This window comes from Bombus flavifrons, chromosome 8, assembly GCF_040668555.2.
Source record: "Bombus flavifrons isolate JBK064 chromosome 8, iyBomFlav1_principal, whole genome shotgun sequence".
Lineage (NCBI taxonomy): Eukaryota > Metazoa > Arthropoda > Insecta > Hymenoptera > Apidae > Bombus > Bombus flavifrons.
Window position 1 is genome coordinate 8,424,861 of NC_138449.1, and position 20,875 is coordinate 8,445,735.

A 20,875-nucleotide genomic window follows, 5' to 3' on the forward strand; every position below is an offset into this window, starting at 1 on the left:
TAACTTTAAAGCGAATGAAATATTAATAATTCACGAAAGATATTTATAAAGAAGCTATAAAATCTTATTGGTATACAAAGTTACTAATTATATAATAATAAATATATTCTTTGTATCGTCGATAAATAGTCGGTGTGTGTGAAGCTACTGTCTTCGTTCGGGAAATTGAAACAGAAAATCGAGCAGCGTATTGTTAAAGTTTGTCTACTTTTATTTTCTGGAATCAAACGAATTGCTGTCACTTAACTCGTTTCAACAAAAGTACATAGTTTCGTTTCAAGTAACTGCTTGTGCAGTAACTACCTAGGTTCGAATAACTATCTAGCTGCAATTGATCCTGGTTCTTTGTACAGAAAGGTAGGTATGTGTACGAAAACGAAGACAATACTCGTAACAAATCAGATCGGTAACAAATCGATAAGAATAGCATTCGTTTGTTTTTCACATTTACGTAAATAGTAGAATAAAAGCTATTTTTTATTGAGTAGTAAATTGACTTTTTGATCATTGATTATTAATACACGTGTGAGAAATTAAAATTTGAAAATAGTTGACAGGAAAGTATAGCTTTCAAGTTTTCTATCACTGACTTTTGTAATAAAATCAAATATCTTTTAGATATCACAGAACATAATTTATTTTTCTTTTTATCAAACAGTTCTTATGAATACAGAAAAGAACATATATATATTTCATATTATCTCATCTATAATTTTGTAATCATAATTAGAACTGAATGGAAATATTACATGAAAATATCACAAGTACTGAGATCCCTTTATCAATATCACAGATTTATTCTACACAACTATTAGGTAATTTTATTCTTACACTTAGTAAAAACATAAAGTTACTAATTATCTATCACTGTACATAGAAATTGATCATTTTTAAAGACTATAACTCTATATCTTTTCTTAGCATTTCGCAGGAAATGTTAGTTTATTTCTGTCGGGGATTTCACTACGAATTCAACGATGTATAATAATGTGCAATTTTCATCGGTCATTTGCAGGCTATTGTGCCATGAACATTAGCGACGTACATTAACTTCAGCCAACGTTTTAACTTACGATGTTATAAGAACTGACTTGACCTACTGAGCTATGTTTACGTTTACTGGTATATATTAGCTACTCGGTACTTCGCCTAATTGATTAAGATCAATGATGAGACTAGGATGGTCAGGGGTTACACTATATTCAACATGTTGGTGTAGGTTTTAAGTAGGATGAACATCTCCTAAAAGGTTTTTGTCATATTGTTTTCATTTCATTTATATTTCGTCTTTAAAAGTTTTGTTAGTTATTATTCATTTTTAATATATTTAGTAGTTTGTTAATGATAACAGAGCAGTAGGAGTACGTTTTCATGTTAAAACTGATAATTTGATTTATAACGGAATAGATATATTTAATACTTTTCTGCTATTACACTACAATCTTTTTGTTAGTATAAGGTGCAGATAATTAGTTATAAATAAAGAAATAAAGACAGCAATTAAATTAGATTGTATGTCACCGTGTCTTCTAGATTATTTTTTGAAGTATGCCGTATATTAATACTAATTTGAAATATTCTACCTGCCAAGAAGACAAATATTAAAATATTATATAGGAAATTTAATTCTTTAATTAAATGCTGCTTCTACACTCCCAACAATTCGAAATGTGTATCAATGTATAAATAATATTTAGTGAATCTCATCTATAAAAAATATAATATATATAAAAGAATATTCAAGAGTAATACTATTCATAGGTATTTACTATTCATTAACACCTATATCAAGGAAATATGACAAATTCAGCGAGTCCAATACTGACGCTACATAACTCATTTCATATCATTTCACAGTGAAGTACCCATACATCAGAAGAGAAAAACACTGCGGTTCTAATGACATTTCAATCCTATTTTTCCGAATTAAAATTACATTACCTTCTCGATGATTACATTATAATACACCAAACTCAATGCAAGAAAAATACAATTTACGAAATAAAAGTCACATTTATCCTCACCATTTGTAACCTACTTAGGTATTCAGCCGATAGTGTATAGTATCACAGAATTACCCTGTACGGTAAAAGCATAAGGGAGCTTACCCCATGTACTGCGCCTGTTGATATCCGGCGAACTGTCCATAAGTATATCCTTGCATTCCTTGGAGGAAGCCACCAGCTTGCATCTGCGTCGCTGTCGTAGGATAAGATTGGGGCGGATACCAGTATCCTAGCTGGCCAGCTCCGCCGACGCCACCGACGCCTCCGACACCCGCGACGCCTGCCGCCGCCGCGGCGGCAGCTGCTGCCGCCGCGTAGTATGGGTACGTCGCCGACGATAACGCCTGGAAGAGCACAGTGATCAATGAAATAAAAAAGACTAGGAGCATCGCCTAGATTTTATGCTTAACCATCTCTATACGGTTAAAGATGCTAATACTGCTCGTTTAAAACTCATCTTAATGCCTCATATATGCCGTTAAATCGTTATTGCATCAAAGACTCCGCGTTTACTGTAACGCGCTGCCGTTAAGTTCATAGGAATTTTCCCTGTGGATGGTTACTGGAAAAATCCTCCGATGGAAATATTGTTCGCGTGGGAAATGGATTGGATCGGTCAGATTGAAAATAGAAAGGAAGAAGAAATGCTAATCTTGCTTTTATAGATTATAGATTCTTAGAAGGTAACTAATTTTTGTAACGTTTGCCTGATTCTTAAATGTTACGATGCTATATGACCAACGAGGCATCTACGTTTTGTATTTGCGTATATTTAGTACAAATGATATTAGAAATTGGAGGAAAGTATGTTATATATGTACGAAGTGTTGCTTCTTTTATCCAGTGCTGTTCTCTTTAACGGGAATGTCCTACGTACCCAGCATCCCAAAATTTTTCAAGATATATCGGAATATTTGAAGTTTCTTGTGTCTTTTAATCATTTCGGTGAATTTATATCATACAGGCTACCAGATAAATACTTCCTTCTGGTCTTCAAGTAACAAGGAAATTAAAAAATTAAGATAACTGGATTTACTTGATACTTCTATGCGCATTCTAAATGCATCGATGCAATATCAATCGTTTTACAATCCAATATATTCATAAAATACCTCTGCAAGTGTTTGGATACTTTCGTAACTCACTGTATTTTCAGAAATTGTACCGGGTTCTAAACGTTCACACCTTCTAAAGCTGCATGCGAACAAGCCAAAATCTTGAGACGTGAATTATCCTGCGCACCACCTGGCGATTAATTTAGCCTGGTTAAGAAGGAGATCGAACATGAAAGCAGACCAACTGCGTCGAGTATGAGACTGAGGCATGATGAGATACGTAGTAATGCGATATCCCGGTACTACTCGTGGGAGAAGCGCGTTATGGGAATAGGGATCAATTAGAGCGATGTCACGGGCCGAGTAACAGTGGATGGATGGACGGAAGTACTGCTGAGGAGAGTACAAGGGAGAAGAGGGCGTACTTCGGCTACCATTCCCAGATCGGACGTACTTACTCGTCCTACCGGCGCTAATTGCTAAGAGACCCGACAGACACACTTTAGAGCAAGACCCGTGAATAGACCGGAATCTTGCCCGATTCCCTGTCCTCCCTTCCTCCTTCCGTTTTTACTCTTCTACTAGGCTCGTACCAGTCGGTCATGCACTGAACGCAAAGCCCGAACCGGATGGAACAGGCAATCGAATACTGTAACTATTTCCTTTTTCCAATATCTCGTAGGAGGCTGGTTTTTGCGATTTATTCTTGGTAACGAGGCGCAATACGTCTGTGCCTTGCGTTTCTCTTCGATACGATCAACGCTCGTAGATATTAGTATTGTATGTTTAACGAAATGAGAAATATTCTTCTTGTTGATCTTATTAAGATACGTATCCTTAATGAAATGAAAATTTTTCGTCTATTTCGGTTTACTTGTTTTCGCTTGTAATTTAATGAAAATAAAAATCGCAGGATAATTTAAGAGACCTTCTATTTTGAAATTGTGCTTGCCTCTTATTTAGTTTCAATTATATAGAATGCTTACCAAGGACATATATACAATACGATCGAACGGACTTATATGATAATGCATTTGCCAAGATATCTCAATCCCTAATTCAAACCGAACTCATGTTCTAGTTCGAAGTGGACTTGGTATTAATTGCTAGGATCTTTGGCACATATCTCGAGGTTAAAACATAGTTCAAGCATAAACCTGCTGAAGGATATTCTCCTTGAATTTATATCGATTTCATTCGATCTCTTGTGTTAATCATGATATACGTATATTATGAGTTCTAAAAGTATCCCTATTTTTATCCTCGTTACAATATTCTGTATCTTTATTCATTTTTCACACACTGTATTCGAAGAATTACGAAAGGGAATGTACAAAGGCCTTCTCTTTTATTTCCCTTTCTTAGTTGGCCAGCGTTGTTGCCATTTTCCGCGATCGATGGAAGAAGTGATTGGAAACTTTATTTGAAATTTTATCTTAAGCGTCTCGTTTCAAACTTTATCCAGAATTCTGTCGCGAATTTCATTGCTTCCTCTTTCCATGAGAGGTCGATAAAAGAGCGAACGTTTACCTGTCCAGTTTGTTGAGCATTGTTTGGATCCCCGCTCTCCTTGCCCCAGCTACATTTCACCGTTTGACCATTGATGTCGGTGTTGTGTACTGCCACAATAGCGTGTGTCGCCGATTCTTTGGTAGAAAACCTGAAATACAACCAAACCACGAATTTCAGATTAGCTCTCAACATTTCGTTCAAATGCTTTCACACTTAATAATTTTTAAGGTTCAACGAATTCGACGATCGTCAATTATTTCAAAAGAACAATGTCTCTTTTCATTTTAAATCCGCTTGTGCTGACAGGCAGATAAATAAGAGCAATTATTTCGACAAAAGAATTATTCGATAGACAAAAAATGTGTCTTTGTCATCAAATCTTTTCTAGTGTCGCGTATTGAACAATTTCATCTCGTTTCACAAAGTACTTAAAAATGAAGTAGCTTGTTTCAAACGTTTGTGAATTATCTATCGTTCAATGGTACTAACTGAGGGTTTGGATTACATCAATTCTTTATCTTAACTGTCCCAATTTTCCACATATTTTATTTAAGTAATACCGTCCAAAATTCTCAAAGAAAAGAAACGAACAGAAAAGGGAAAGGGACTTCGTTGAAATCCACGATCTCGCGCTGTAATATTTTTTAATAAAATCTTTATAACACGTTACATCAATTTATCCCTAGAGAGGCAACATCGAAATTTCGGATTTTTGTTAGAGACAGCTGAGAGGAGAGCTGGAGATGATATGTAAAGACAATTATGCATATAGTAGCCTCTTTCTAAAAAGCAATTAAAGGACGGGCGTTAAAAATTCGTTTCAAGCGTATTTGCTGCCGCCACGTGTTACGAGGATAGACAGAATTTACAAATACGCATGCACGCCTGTGAAGAAAAATATGTAGCACGATCTGGCTGCACTTTTTTCCGCCAGTTACACGGAACCTTATTATCGTAGCTTTAACGAAATGGTCGGCTACTAGTGCTCTCAGCGACTCTTGCAGTTTAATTTATGCGAGTTTACCGTGCGCACGAATAAGCACGATAATTGTGAATCCCGCCGAATCTAGATTATACCCGTGGATCTAGAGATTCCATGTTAAATCGTAGTTTCACGTATATGTATATCGTGCGGTGCTACTTTGAATTTCATACAGTTTGGAGAGCGTTCAAAGTGTATCGAGCATGTGAACAAACACCCTCTACCCTCGGTGATATTATCATTTTGTCGATAACGACCGAGTTAACCGCATGGCCTGCTGCTACTCCTATCGGTCGGCTTTATCTTCCTCTTTGTCGCGGATTATTTATTTATTACACCACGCGAAAATCAAAATGCCGCTGCTCGCACCGGATAACAGCCGGATCGCATTACTGAAAACGCAGACGTAGCCTTTATTTATCGAGTCCTTCAATTACGGCGAGGTTAAGGTTTGCCATTTGGCATTCAACCAAGATTCAGATGGGCCGAGGGGGTGGTATGTCCTCGTAAATGTCGTCTATGTAACCGGCTGCTGAAGGGGGTACGTTATGCCGTGTGGCCGGACATAAACACGTCCTTTTTAGAGGCATTATAAAGATAATCTTATATACGGATGCTTGCCCTGCAGGATTCGGGCTGCAGTTTCCGTTCGTTAATGAACGGGGTTGCATTACGATGGAGCGAATTCGAGAAACGTTAAACTATAAAAGTTAAGGACAAGAATTAATTCTCGCATATCGTGTCTTTTCTTTTATTTTTTTAGCAGAATATAACAAGGTACTTAGGCAAGATATTATTAAGTTGAAATTCTATTATTTCGTTACGATTAATTTGATCTGTATGAAATCTTTTGTATATTATACTTTATCCTTCGTACATCGCGGATGCTGTGTCACAGATTGTATAGAAAGATGCATTTTTAAATAGCAGTCTTCAGAATCAAGTGGTAACTCTGATTGATAAATGGTTTCTTTTAACGTAATACCTGTTTTTGTGCATTGTACCTGCCTTTGAATTGTTTGACGAACGTAGCAATGAGCGAAGTAACTTTATTGTTTCTTGAGAAACGCTTTGGATTCAGGTTTGTACGTATAAATCCCAGCAATGGACAACGTGCTTTGTAAAGCATTCAATTACGTGGGCAGATAAACTGATTTTGTAACGGGAATAATTTATTTCGCATTTATGATTCGAAAGCTTTATTATGCCAAGTAAAATATCGTTTCACTGATCATTTTACTGTCAATTGCAAGAAACAGCAGTGAGTCGCGTTATTATAACTTCCAGTACACGCGAACATTTTTAATTATACACTTTATTACGCTTAGTTGTTATAACTTTGATAAATGAATTTGAATTTAACAAAGTAGGTAAAAGCTATCGTTTATTCCTCTTTTTATAGGCTTCATGAACGAATAATAACATATATGATATAAAAACTGAATTGAAACGAAACATATTCAATTTATATCGTAAATAGGAAAACTAAATAGCAATATTTTGAAAAATAAAATTCACAGCAAAATATCTGCGTCGATATTAAAATACAAAATGTCGTAAAGAAGAGCAGGCTAATATTTGTAAAAAAAAAAAAGAAGATTGGGAGTATTCGAATACTAGGTGGTAGCACTTTCAATGCTCGTATCCCATATCCAGTTACTTTAAAACGTATATCAGTTATCGGCTGTCCATTCCAAGCACGTTTCCCAACAAAATTCGATCAATTTTCGTCGCTTGAGCGTCTCACGAGAGCTCGATCGTGGATTGACGAATACGACACCGGCTGCCAGCGAGGACCAACGAAAAATCATCGAATTTATCGAGAGATTAGGTCACTTTTAACATCCTCGCCCGGGACTGCCACAATAGGAGTTCCGTCCAGGAGTTCATTCTCCATCCACGTCTTCGAGTACGACGAAGGATGGTCATCGTCAGCAACCAACCCCTTTTCTGCCATCGCCTCGTTCTCACACCGACCAAAGCCCGACCGATAACCAGTAGTAGATAAGATTCTTTCTTTTCACCGAGAAGAAAGGACCTCTCTCTCTCTTTTTCTTCGCCTCTCTTACATCCTCCATACTTCTTTTTCACTCCTCTGCAACCATCTATACAGTGTATCCAAGAGTAAGTCCATACGTCATCCCGAGATATTCGTTTCCGGAGTTTCTGACTATAGAAGAATGAAAGAGGGAAGAGCAATTAGACGGAAGATATCCGAACGACGGACATTGTCCACGGGTGGCGGAACTGCAGAAGACATACGAAGAGATACTGGGGTAACAGCGATTGCTAGCGGCGGGACTACAAGAAAGAAGAATGATGCCGAACAGCATAGAACGCGCGCGAGAAACGTCGACCAAGTCAGACTCGAAGGAACTGCTGCGGAGAAAGAGTTTTTTCGCCTCCTTATGATCCCGCCTTTTTCTTCCACAAGCATCGCTTGTTTTGAATCCGTCTTCTCATACTCTTTCTGGTTTTCCGATTCAGGAGGAAAATTGATCGTCTTTAAACTCTTTTAAAGAGAATCTTGAGCGAACTATGAAATATGCTTGTCAGAAGTCAAGTCGAATCCTCGATTCTACTTATCACGAATCTCGCAATTTCATTACGCTAAGATCAATGATTAATTCTCGAAATACGAATTACATATTCGTTTCTGTGAGTTAATTTGTTACCAATTGATTATTCTCTGAATCGACCATTTTGAATTTTTCGTCGCCTTATTATATCGTAAAAGGATTAAAAGATATTGGTACGATATATATGTGTATACATCGAAAGTGAAAATGTTTCTCCGATCTGTCGATCTTTGTTACTCGCGTCCATTATGATCGTTCTTCCGTCACGCAAAATATCGCCATATTGCATTCTAACAATGGCTAATCGTGAAATGGACATTTAAAGGTATTGCGTGATGATGTATGCCGTTATTGCGATAACGTAGCACGTGAACTTTAGAACGTGTGATTGGCTGCCACAGAAGGTATGCGTGTGTGATAGGCGTATATACTACGTGCAACAAAGGAGCTAGAAAGAGAGAAAGGGACGAGCAAGACGGTAAATATGATTAGCGATCAGAGAACGATATACATTCTCTCCCCCACGTAAGTAGCCGCGAAGGCATTAGTCGTGAATCAGAGGCGATTCCTTGAGTCATCCGAGTTATTTGATAGCCTTCATTTCTCTTGACAATAGAATTCAATTATTGGAACGTGTATTGTCTACTCTCTGTAGCGTATATGTGTATTTACGTGGCAAAGTGTGAGAAAGTAGAAAAAAATTACGATGCTTGTGAATGCCACCTTATCCTGGTATATCTATGGAAAAGATAATATATTGATCGCACCGATCATTATTTCAATGAATTGTATTGCAGAATAACTTGTCAGATAAGCTGTCGTTACCTATCTATTAGTAATAAATCACAGCAATTGAAATGAAAGGCGAAAGACGGATTGGAATACATAGCTGGAGAACAAAATCAATTGGAACTTTTTTGCAGAAGTAGAAAATCATTTTTGACCAATTTTTTATAAAATATATCTTTGCTATTTTCGCTTGAAAATTCGAGTAAGATCATCTATGGAAGAATGCATAAGAATTGTACGTTATCATAACGTATAGGAATTTACTACAAATACAAAAATAACTGATACGCGTATTCGTTTTTAGATAAAATATGTACTATATACATAATGTACATATTTATACATTTTTCGCATCTATGTTAACTATGTTGATGGTACAATTAGATAATAATATGTTTCATCGTGCAATCTTATTTACGTTAAATGTATGCCAGACGTTCAATAATTCTCGCTTTTATAAATACGATGAGAATGATCACTATGTGAACTTTAAAAATGTGGATAAAGTGATAAAACTTACGACTTTCATAACTGGTTGAGCCTTTACGACCTCAAAGCTGTACGTAAGATACAACAATTGCTTCGAAGATTGTGAAAGAAAGACAACTATATGAGAGAACAATACCTTATTTATTATAGTATACAGGGTGCAGCCGAATAACGTATACAAGCGAGCACGAGGTGATTCTTTATGAAAAGATAAAAATAAAATATGGAATAAAATTTTTTCATTTAAGACTTAGTTTTCGAGGAAATCGAGTTTGAAAATTTATCAAATATACTTGAACGTGGCTAATTCCGGATTGGTACTAAATAACCGACAGGAGGTTGTTCACGAGGTGTAAAGATAAGCCGAAAATTTAGAATAAAATTTGTCCGTTTGGGGCTTCATTTTCAAGAAAATAAAGTTCCAACGCGTTTAGTTAAGAATCGACCTAGTACACGCGTATGATAAATTTTCAAATTTATTTTTCTCGGAAACAAAACGTCTTGAGAAAAAATGTTATTCTACGTTTTCGACTTATTTTCACACGTAGAATAACTTCCTGTCGATTATTTAATCCTGCCTAGTCCGGAATTAACCATATTCAAATACACTTCGTAAATTTTCAAACTCGATTTTCTCGTAAACTAAGCCTTAACTGAAAAAATTTTATTCCATATTTTGTTCTTATTTCTCCATAAGGAATCATCTCGTGCCTGCTTGTACATGTTATTGTTATGTACATGTTATGACCGCATCCTGCATATAATATATATATATATATATACTATAAACAATTATTATTATTACGTATTATTTTACTTTAGTTTATTAAAAATACATTTGAAACATTAATAATTTAGGGACTCAGCTATGTATGTACCGTACTTGTACAAATCTATTTTACAGTTTCATTAGTGTCACAAGTTTTCATTTTATAGAATTAAAACTCTCGAACAAAAATAATTTCATACCTGCCGTTAAAAGTAAATTGTCTTTATTACCGCACGACGACTTGAATTGAAAACTGAAACTAATCACACGTGGAACGGATTGTATCACGCACAATTTGCCTGGAGGCAAATGAGAGAAGTTCATGATTGCAGTACGTGGTCTCTGAAATTGCACAGTCATGATTATTTTCACTCTAATTGTATGACGACGTACCGATATTCGAAGATATCGATTGAATACGCAAGTGATTCTGGCCGCATTCCGAAATCAGCTATCAATTTTGAAAGCATCATTGCATCCCTGTCAGATGCCAAAAGTTCGGTTAAAGACATCATCGTGTTATCAGTATACTCGGTAAACTTCGTGACGCATCCTGCCTCTTGCTTTTCGATTTTAGACGCTTGCCAAGCGAAATTTGGCAAAAAGGAACGTTGGCTCGAATTTATACTTTTTACCATTTTATTAAACCGACGTAAAGTACGGTTAATTAAACTATACGTTTTTTACGTCGATATTTATTAAGTGAATTTATCGTCCCTTCCGTTCCATTAAATATCTGTCTCTTATAGTATTCATTTTTCACTCGCGATTTTATAATTGATGTATTTAGCGTCTCTTCTATAAGACCCACTCAATTTTCATATTTTTCATATAACCAGACTGCGAATATTCGTACGTTATGAAAAATTTAAATGTATAAAAATACAGAGAGTATACGTAATATATATATACACGATATATGCTGGTTGTTACAAATATTTAAAAGAAAAAGCACATTTAAGTGCAAATTCTTTAATTATGTTCATAAACCTATGAATTTACATAAACGCATTCGCTGTTTAATTATATGATCAAATTATATGTAATTTATGTAAAAATTATAATATTAATTATATGTAGAAATTGGAGCAATCTTATATAGAGATTAATATAGCTTCTACATACTACAACAACATACGTGAAAGATGGTGATATGTAAATGGTAGCGAGGAGGCCAAAGTAGATAGATTAGCATATGACATAATTACGAGTTAATTATTTTAATTTAAGAAGAATTTTCTTCCACAAGTTTTATCATTTATATTATCACTTTATTCTACATACCAAGAATTTACTTTTTATTAATCATTTGCATCTTATTGTTGACCTAGGAATAAAGCACAATACTTTAAGTAGAATATTTTTCCCAACTAATAAGGACATATGTATATCATAGAAAGATAGCGTTAATTAATAAACTTTCAAAACAAATGATTTCCCGAGATCGACTACGACCAGTCTACAAATAACTTTTTATGAGTCTTATTATTAGTTTGCAAAACTAATAACTTTAATATATCTAGCAATTAGACTAGCCGGTCCTAAAACTTTTTGTCCGCCAGAAGGAAATCCGGCTTTAGCGTGAAGAATTTATTATCTCAAACTCGGCGTTGTACGTGAGAACTTTTTCTATCGATCAGCTTAACTCCCGTTTTGCTCGCTTTCTTCCACGCGATGATCTCTGACTGCGGCGTACTTCAACGCTACTACCTTCACCGTGGGGACTTCCCGTCGCACTGACATCTCCGAGAGATATTACACGTAACGTATATCACCACGACATTTCAACAACAATGCGCCACAGTCTTCAGGGACGTCAAGAATCGAGAGATCGTCGGAGCTGTACACTTACGCGAGCAAACTTTTGAAATTAATAAGTTTCGAAGGAACTGCCCACGTTGCGCTTGTCTTCGTATATACTACAAGTTTTGTAGACCACTAATTTTCTAAAACAATCGTTGAACCACCGGGGAACTTTACCGTGGATTAAAAGAATAAAAATAGAAAATTATACCTTACTAGGATTTCACGCTGGAAAAGTTTGCCAGTTAATTATTGTTCGCGTTATTATAGATGCCATATCGTATTACATTTTTACGAATGTTTTTACAAATTTTGTAGTTTTAATTACGAAACATTTCAATTGTTATTTGTGTAAATTTCGTCCGCTCGAAACATTGTACTTGTACACAGCTTTATTTTGTGTATTATAAACGACTAATCAAACGAAAATATTAACAGGAACTATCGCATGATTTTTATACGTAGCCACTTTTATACGTGAACTCTTATATGGAAACTATATGTTATAAATCTGCGAAGATAATGTAAAAATTTAACGTTTACCTGATAAAAGCATAACCCTTGTCCTTGAATACACGAATCTCTTGGATGGATCCAAAAGGCGAGAAAGTTTTTTGCATTAGCTCTTCTGTTAGACCATTAGTTAGTCCACCGCAGTATACTGTACAGTTGGTCGGACTGCTTTGATTGTACACTTCATCGAAAGTCAATGGTTTTGCGTTTGCTGCAAATAAATAAATAAAAAATGTTAGTTAAATTTAGATTTACTCCATTATCAAGATAATGCTGTGGATCGAAGTGATGACAAATATTTGTCTGTTTGTGTTTTCTTTTGATTACGTTACCTGTTAATACATTATATGCTTTATATTAAACATTCTAAAATATTAGTTACTCAACATACACTTGTATGCATATGTCTTTAGAATTTTCTAACATACTTTAGATATATCAGTATCATACATTTTTTTTGTCACTGTCAGTTGGACATAATAATGAAATCTTAATAAAGTAAGATAATTGGTAAAGAATATTAAAAGGTAGAGAAAATTGTCTTATGTTAATAACGTCCGATTAGTATAAAATTGGATAATTAATTAGAATGTCGGATATTTGAGGTAGAAATTGATCTTCCGTCGATGCCGATACATTAATAAAGTCGTTAACACTGTCAAATTTGTAATCTAAAGTTCCTTGCAAAGTTCACTAGCTTCGCGAATTTACATCAAAGTTACACTTAAGTCTAATTAGCTGCAAAGTTTGCCAGATATAACTTTGCTGTGCTGCGGAAATTAATTGTAAAATTGCAAATAAAATATGTGGAGAATGGCAACGACGTTATAAAATTCGATCGCCGGAATATTAAATGCTTTTTAATCCCGATACCAGTCTGATAGAGCTATTAAATGGCAGGCTGCATAATCAATATCTTCACCATTTGGTGAACCAGTTAAAATCCCTGATTGCTTTATCTTTAGAAACTTAGTTCGTAGTTTGATCATTAATAACCTTCATTGAAAGTATGAACAAAAAAAAAAACTATTTAATTTATGCAATGTATTAATCACGCCCGAAATGTTTCGTAACTTTAACAAAGTAAGGAACTCGACGAAACCTAGCGGAAGATTAACAACTTTCTTTTTTACATTTTCAAAAAAGCCATTATTTCGACGTTTCTACCGCATTCGAGAACATTTAATGTATAAACTATGTATAAGTTCATCGAAAGCTCCGATACTTATTGTCAGAGTAAAAGCTAATGCAAAACTGATGTGCGTTCGAATTATGGAAAATCTTTCTCTGACTCAACGTTTAAAGCTGAGATTTAAAATTGCTCCATTCTAAAGAAATATTCGACGTTTTAATGTATTTCAATATTTTTGATTTAATATGGTTATGCATCCAGTGTTCGACTATATTAAAACGTGTCGATAAAAGAAATATTCACACGTAACCAGCATTCCGTCTCAATGTGATTTATATTATTTGAAATACTACGCATTTTAAAGGGATTAAAATATTTACTTTGAATATACCTACATTGTGTGAGTTCAATGTGTTATAATATTTATGATAGAATATTGACAACCGAATGGTTTTCCAGAATAATGGACCTTAATGGAACGCATGCATCTACAACTTGTATGAGAAAAAAAAGCCGGTACGATAAAATGAAATGTTTTATATAATTTTTATTCATGACTACTCCATTGATAATTAATGGGTTTAGAATATATAATAGCGATGAAAAGATACTATCTTTTAGAAAGTATACACAGTTACATGCACGTTTGTTTCATTTATTGTCTCTCTATTTATCTTCAATGATATATGATATCTGCATTCCCAAATAATGATAACGTTAGACAGCAAATTTTGTCGATAGTTTATCGAATTTACGCTTTTAATTTCTTTCGTTCTTCATATTGAAGCGGCAAAAAAAAAAAAAAAAGAAAAAAAATATAACATGCAATTACCTAATTACCAGTGCTTTAATAATCTTAGAATTCTGCAACAATGTCGCTACTCAGTGCAAAATTAAAAATTAAAAAACTGAGCTGGTACACGATACAAAGTCATCGATGCATGCGATATTCAATCTTATCGATTAGTTTCCTATCGTAAGAAAATGTAATCGGTTCTGTCTGTAAACGAAGAAAAATTTGCACACGTTAAAGAAACTAACTTCACCGATATCTGTTTGCTATTATCCGGTGCGTCTGCTTTGCTGTTTTAGCATCGGTGATACCCGGAGAAACGGGTCAGGTTTGACGACGCGGAACTCGGTGCAGCAGGCTAGCCGTTCGAGATATCGAACGGCAATGCCAAAGAGGTTGAACCCCGTCAGCTAAGTTTACGATCGTACGGGGGCTTAGCCTATACTAAGGTAGCAGACTACGGGTGTAAACGCGACCGGTAAACCACAGCCTGTAATTGCCTCGTTCGAGGATAGAAGGTTCTCAGGACGTTGGAACGTTCCGTTAAGAACTTACCAAGGGGACGTTCTCTTCGTTTCTGAAAGCTCGGCATTATCTCTTTATTGCCCCCTGAATGTTATTCTCAGTATTCTCGGAATGTCTCAAACTCCCTTCTTCCTTCTCTGTCCCATCCTTCTCCCCCATGCGTTATCGGTTCGCTTTAAAAAATTTTCTTCCCGCTAAAACGCTTACGTAGCCACTATAATATCGATTTTTCTCTTGTGTCCATGAAATTATTATTTCCTTTTTACGAGGCCTCGAACTGCGCCGCTTTCGACGATCGATGTCGACCGAACGGCGAATGTCAAAGCGTTGCTCGTTTCGCGAACATTAGATATTGCCTGTAAATTTTCCTCTTTCATTATTTGAGACGTTTAGAGATTACAGGATATGCGGTCGGTCGATGAAATCACGCGACAAAGGTGTTGAACGAGCTAAACGCTACAAATGGTAACAGGTTCTAAGAGTTTGATCGACGATTGGATTTTTAATATCTCGCTTTTCATATAATTTAATTTTCTTCGGACGATCGCATATGGTTAACGTTTGTGGCTTTTATTTGTGAGCAATCTTTGTAAGATTTTGACAAAACTGATCACGTCTATCATCTTGACTGTCGTTTCTATTAATTATACAGTAGAGGAACGATCGATTATCGGAACACCGATCGGTGGAAAATGTAAGGATGGTCCTTTGTAGGTGAGATTAGAAAATAAGAATAAAAGCTGACGTTCTTGTTTCAATGTAACATTAGGTAACTTGTAAAATATTCTCCGAATGGTGTCTGTAGAAGGAATAAGATTTCTTCGACAAGAAATCTTTTATTTTTTGTGTATCATTGCATGCTCATTTATTTACACGTTTTGCGATAACAGGAATCTTTATTTTTATGTGTAATATTGTGTTATCAGTAATCATATTAGAAGTTATCTGTACCGAAGCATCTGTACTATTGTACAAAAGTATTTCATCCGCAAAATTTGCCATGTCACGCACAATCTCTTAGTCATGAAATGTGTTTCAACAAACTATGTACATAATGTTACTTATTGCAGAGAAAGTATGTGTTACATAAATCAAATGACCTATGTTTTTATTATATATTTTATCCGTGTAGAATTGTATAATAGGAACTTAACTTAACTTGAAAAATCTTTCTGAATAATTAATTTTTTCAATAATATGCTTTCGCATTAAAATACGCATATTAAATTGTAAGTTGGACATTTTTTCCTTTCTAAAAAAGACTACAAAATGAAACAATTTTTTTTTCTTAAACGTGTATTAATCGCAAATCTCTGTGTTTTCAAAAAATTCCAAATATCGTTATCAATTTTCCAACAAGATTTCTAGACCTTTTTTAAAAGTCTTTTAAGCAAATTTTTAGAAATTACATTAATAATAATACTTTTTACGCTTTCCACGTGAAAAATCATCGATCGAGAGAATAGCTATAACATTTGATCGCTAATCTACAATTTCTAAGTTAATAGGAAAGAAAGCCAACTGATCTTGTCGAATATACTTTTTCGTTCCCCGGATTTAATGTTGAAAAAAATCGAAATTCATATCGGAAGATCTATACGAAAAATTGCCACGAAAGCTTTAAGGGATAGTAGGCTGAAAAATTGAGGAGTTACTATAGATCCATACTATGATAAAGCTTTCATACTGGCAAGACTCTTTGAATGAAAATCAGCTTTAAAAGAAAAGATCGTAGAGATGAGATCGGTTCGCCCGAAAGGCTTCCTTAGATAGAAAGAGTAACCATTTGCGATCAAAAATTTTATCCGGGCTTATTCACGTTGAAAGTTTATCGACTTTTGAGTGATTCGTAACCAGCTCTTGTTTCAGATTGTATATGCTAAAAAAGCAGATTTATTAAAACCGTACAATTGAAATACAGTTAATCTATAATAATTCTAGCGTTTTTATAAAATATTGCTTAACGATAGAATAAAAATGAACGTGTATTATTCGAATTAATATCGTTACATCTTTTTGATTAATGCAATGTTTCGTTGTTTAAATAAAGAGGAATTTCTTATCTCTTCATTCTTTTCAAGAATGACAATGTTTGAATGAGATCTAATGTGATCGTATAAAAAAATCATCCAATTAATATATTAAATAATCGTATACAGAAGTAGAAATTTTTTTTTATTGCAGATGACATAGAAATGAATACAATCACATTAAAATAAGTTTACTACCCATGTAATTGTGGTATTCCTGATAAAACGTAACAAGTTTATCAGTTACATACTTGACACGAAGTACATACTTCGTCCTCAATTTTTTCTTCCATAACGCAATATTTACTTGGGAAAAATGAACATGAATTTTCTTCTAAAACATAAGCACAAATTACGAACAACGTACGAAAGTTATTCGCGAAAATAGATGTGAAACGCATAAAACTCGCGATAATACCACTTTCGACTGCTCGATGTTCACGTTGACGCATTCTCAAAATAGTCATGAAAATTCAATAGTGAAAGTAAGTGACACCTCGTAGCAAGGAAATTTCCTGCGTCATTTCCTCCGTACCATCTTTCAATAAGTGACCTATATTTCGTGTGCGCGACCGGCCATCAGAAGCGGATATATCTCGTTTAAGGAAATCTATCTGCTACTATATTTACTGGACCCTTCGATTCACCGTGTCGTTGCGAAGGTGATCCGTGATTTATGGCTGGTGGCTTAGACATAGTCGGCATAAGGCTCGCCATTACCGGGAGAGCCTGTAGGTTCCGCGTTCGGCTCATTAGGCAGCTGATTACACGAACGCGGCTAAATCGAACTTCCACACACTCAATCAATGGCGACCCGAGCATGCTCGCTGAAACTTTATTCTTATCTGGCCGGGGGAACAACTTGGCGATCGGCTAACTAGATTTATCGCGCGGATCTAGGAACTTTTTACTTGGCTGAATTCTCGATAACTTGCTAGCCAGCCAGTTCCGACAGGTACAGCCCGAACAGATGAAAGATCAACAAGAAATTCAGGGGGTAAACTCGAAATTTTCCCTTGACCGTGCCAGGCTCGTGCGAACCGGCAGCGTCTCGGAGTTCAAGATCAAATGGAAAGAAAAAAAGGACAGAACGTCGACAAGGGGATGGAGACAAGACAAGAAAAAAAAGGAGAACAGAAAATAATAGAGAGGCGAGAGAAAGAGAGAGAGAGAGAGAGAGTCGAGAAACGCAGGGAAGAAAGAGAAAACGAAGAAAGGGTGGAAAACAGGAAAGTGAGAAAGGAAAAAAGAAGGGCCGACGATGTTGGACTTTCGCAATATCTTCTCTCGTTCTTTCTTACACTTGGGAAGGAAGTTTCCACTTTTCTCCATTTTATGGCGAATGGAATCTCTAGTGGTCGACGATGGAACTCGAATGTACGTATCTCGTACCCCCCTTAAATAACGTAGATACTTGAAGTTTCGTTGGCACTGGCTACCCCCGTAGCGCGCCAATATTCCCCCGGAGTAAATTCATGCTAGCAGCCTTTAAGTGGACATCGGCTCTCCCTCTGTCTGTCTCCTTTTTCTTTACTGCCGCCCATCTACAGATATTTGAATAATTAGTTCCCAGGCTGACGCCGTATTTATAACTTTCCGCTGGCCTGTTAAAGCGTTATATCGACCGGGATGAAAAGATAAAAATTGCTTTTCTGCTCTCTTTCTCTCCCTCCTCGCCCTCCATCCTGCCCTTAGCTTCTCTTATTGTCCTTCCCTTTTCTCCTTTCTTACTTGTCTTTCTTTCTTGGTTTACCACAGCACCTGGTAATTGTTGTTCCGTAATTGTTATCCGTTTTGCGGTACTGAAGAAGCGCTTAAGTCATTGTCTGCGATAACAGCCCTATTTTGCAATCATAATGACGCTCGTAGAATACGATTATTCGAAAGCGAGTAGCGTCATTATATCTAGTATAGGCGAACTTTAAAGGATAAATATAAAGGTAAAACGTGAAGTATGAAACATTCTTTTTCCTAGTGCTTCGTCAACTTAATTTTCGACCTTTTAAGGCCTTCAATTATGCCTGTGAATCGAACCATCTTAAACGTATAACATGATTTTCCTACTAAAAAAAGATATACGTGACACGTAATATTAAATTTAAAAACAACGTTTATGGATAATATAGTATCTATTATCTATTTTATGTAAAACAAATATAACGTATTAGAAATTTCATATAACAAATTCCAGTTATCACAAAACGTAATACAATTACCATTATTTATTACCTATAAAAAGTTCAAAGTGTGTATTTTCTGTATTCGATATTGTAAACACTAGGAATAATAACGATAAAAATATTATTATTTTTCAAATCGTTTCTTCTGAATTCTTCGTTTAATATCGACAATACTGTAACATTAATATTACTTTAGGTACAAAATAATGTTCGTTTCGCTATTTTACAGTGTATGTTACATAACACTAATCTATGATCAAGTAGATTGAGTAAGACTAAAAAAAAAAGAATGTGTTATTACTAGAACAGTGTTAAGAGTAAAATCTTCCAAGACGAAATTTAATAACCACAATTCGACGCAGTAGTGTGCACGTAGGTAAAAGTGCACGTGAGTACAAGGAAAAAATGACATACAATATAGTTACAAAATAGTACAATAGATTGTGCGAAATATCACACGAGTTGCTAATTGTCGTGTTCAATGTTACTTCGCAATTATTACTAGGATTTGTGCATACACATCTGTATCTTTTACGAAGCGTAAGATTACTCCGTTCCTCGATTCTAACTAACTAAATCAGCGGAATAATAGAGGTGAAAGTACTAAGAAACTAAAAAAAAGACAAAAGAAATTATTAAAAGTGAAGGAAAAAAGTGAAGAAAGATTCAGCGTACTTTAGCGTCCGTTTTACCTTGCTCAACTTGTACAACTTCTTTCTCTCTTTCTCTTTTCTCCCAACGCGTTTATCCCGTAGCTTTGCCTATCATTCTATTTTATATGTATTTTGTTGCACAATTTAGAATATTCTCATGTCAAAATATTTTTCAAACAGAGAAAAATAGACGAGCATGCATACTGAAGCCAATGTGTACATTGTATCATAAAACGTTATTGTATTATAAAACGTTACGACACAGAAAATTACTTTCAACGAAATTCGAACGATGACGTCGCTAAATACGTACATACACGTATGTATTATATATGCTACTTTCTATCGTATGCACACGCGTTGTACATGTATATACGTACGTATGCAGAGTGCCGAAAAAAAGGATTCGTTGCTTTAAAAACGTATAGCATTTTCGACCATCGATAAAAATTATCCAATTAGCGTAAGTTGTTTAATTCATATTGCTTGACAATATCCTTGTATTATATATCTTTGCTTAATATCGTTAATGGCATATTTTTGTGTCTTCTTGTTAGCATTGTTGCATTGCTTGAATCATTTTCGACTTAAATGTGTTCTTCTGGCGTTAAAAGATTTCTCAAATTTAAGGAAAATATGAAAGCATTATTTTTGTTCCGATTTTATATCAAAGCGTTAAAACATGAAACGTTTCTTTTTCCGTTGAAACGAGAATAAGACTGAGATATAAAAATTCGAAAGCGGTAGCAGGATTAAATGTAAGGCTAATTGTAAGATAAGGAAAATTGTCACTAGGCATTTAAATATCTTTGTCGTCTATTATGCTTCCGTTCTTATAATTCCTTTTACGCGTGTTCTCTTACTCGCGTATAACGCTCAGCAAACCTGAGAAATTCGTTCGAATCGGTAGAAGTGTAGATTGGAAATTAAGTTGATGATTAATTTGTGCAACATATTTGTATGGATATTTTCGCCGATGTTTCTAAATACTACACGTTAATAAAGACTTGTTTCTTTTCTTCAGTGCCCTGAACAAGACGACCAAACAAGACTACCAATCCGATA

The 20,875-nt window shown here is 35.1% G+C and overlaps 1 protein-coding gene across 9 annotated transcripts in view; it reads right to left on the bottom strand.

The window, feature by feature from the left end:
• The window catches only part of LOC138182723 (nucleolysin TIAR), a 585,490-nt gene that overhangs the window by 14,798 nt on the left and 549,817 nt on the right, over positions 1–20,875 (bottom strand). For all 9 annotated transcript variants that reach the window (XR_011173870.1, XR_011173869.1, XR_011173868.1 and 6 more), the window contains 3 exons: positions 12,528–12,708; positions 4,592–4,721; positions 2,109–2,350 (listed from right to left, as the gene is read on the bottom strand). Coding sequence is in view for 6 of the 9 variants with exons in the window: in XM_069118843.1 (XP_068974944.1) it covers positions 2,109–2,350; positions 4,592–4,721; positions 12,528–12,708 (553 nt within the window). In the remaining 3 variants the exon portion in view is untranslated. The remainder of the gene's footprint in view (positions 1–2,108; positions 2,351–4,591; positions 4,722–12,527; positions 12,709–20,875) is intronic.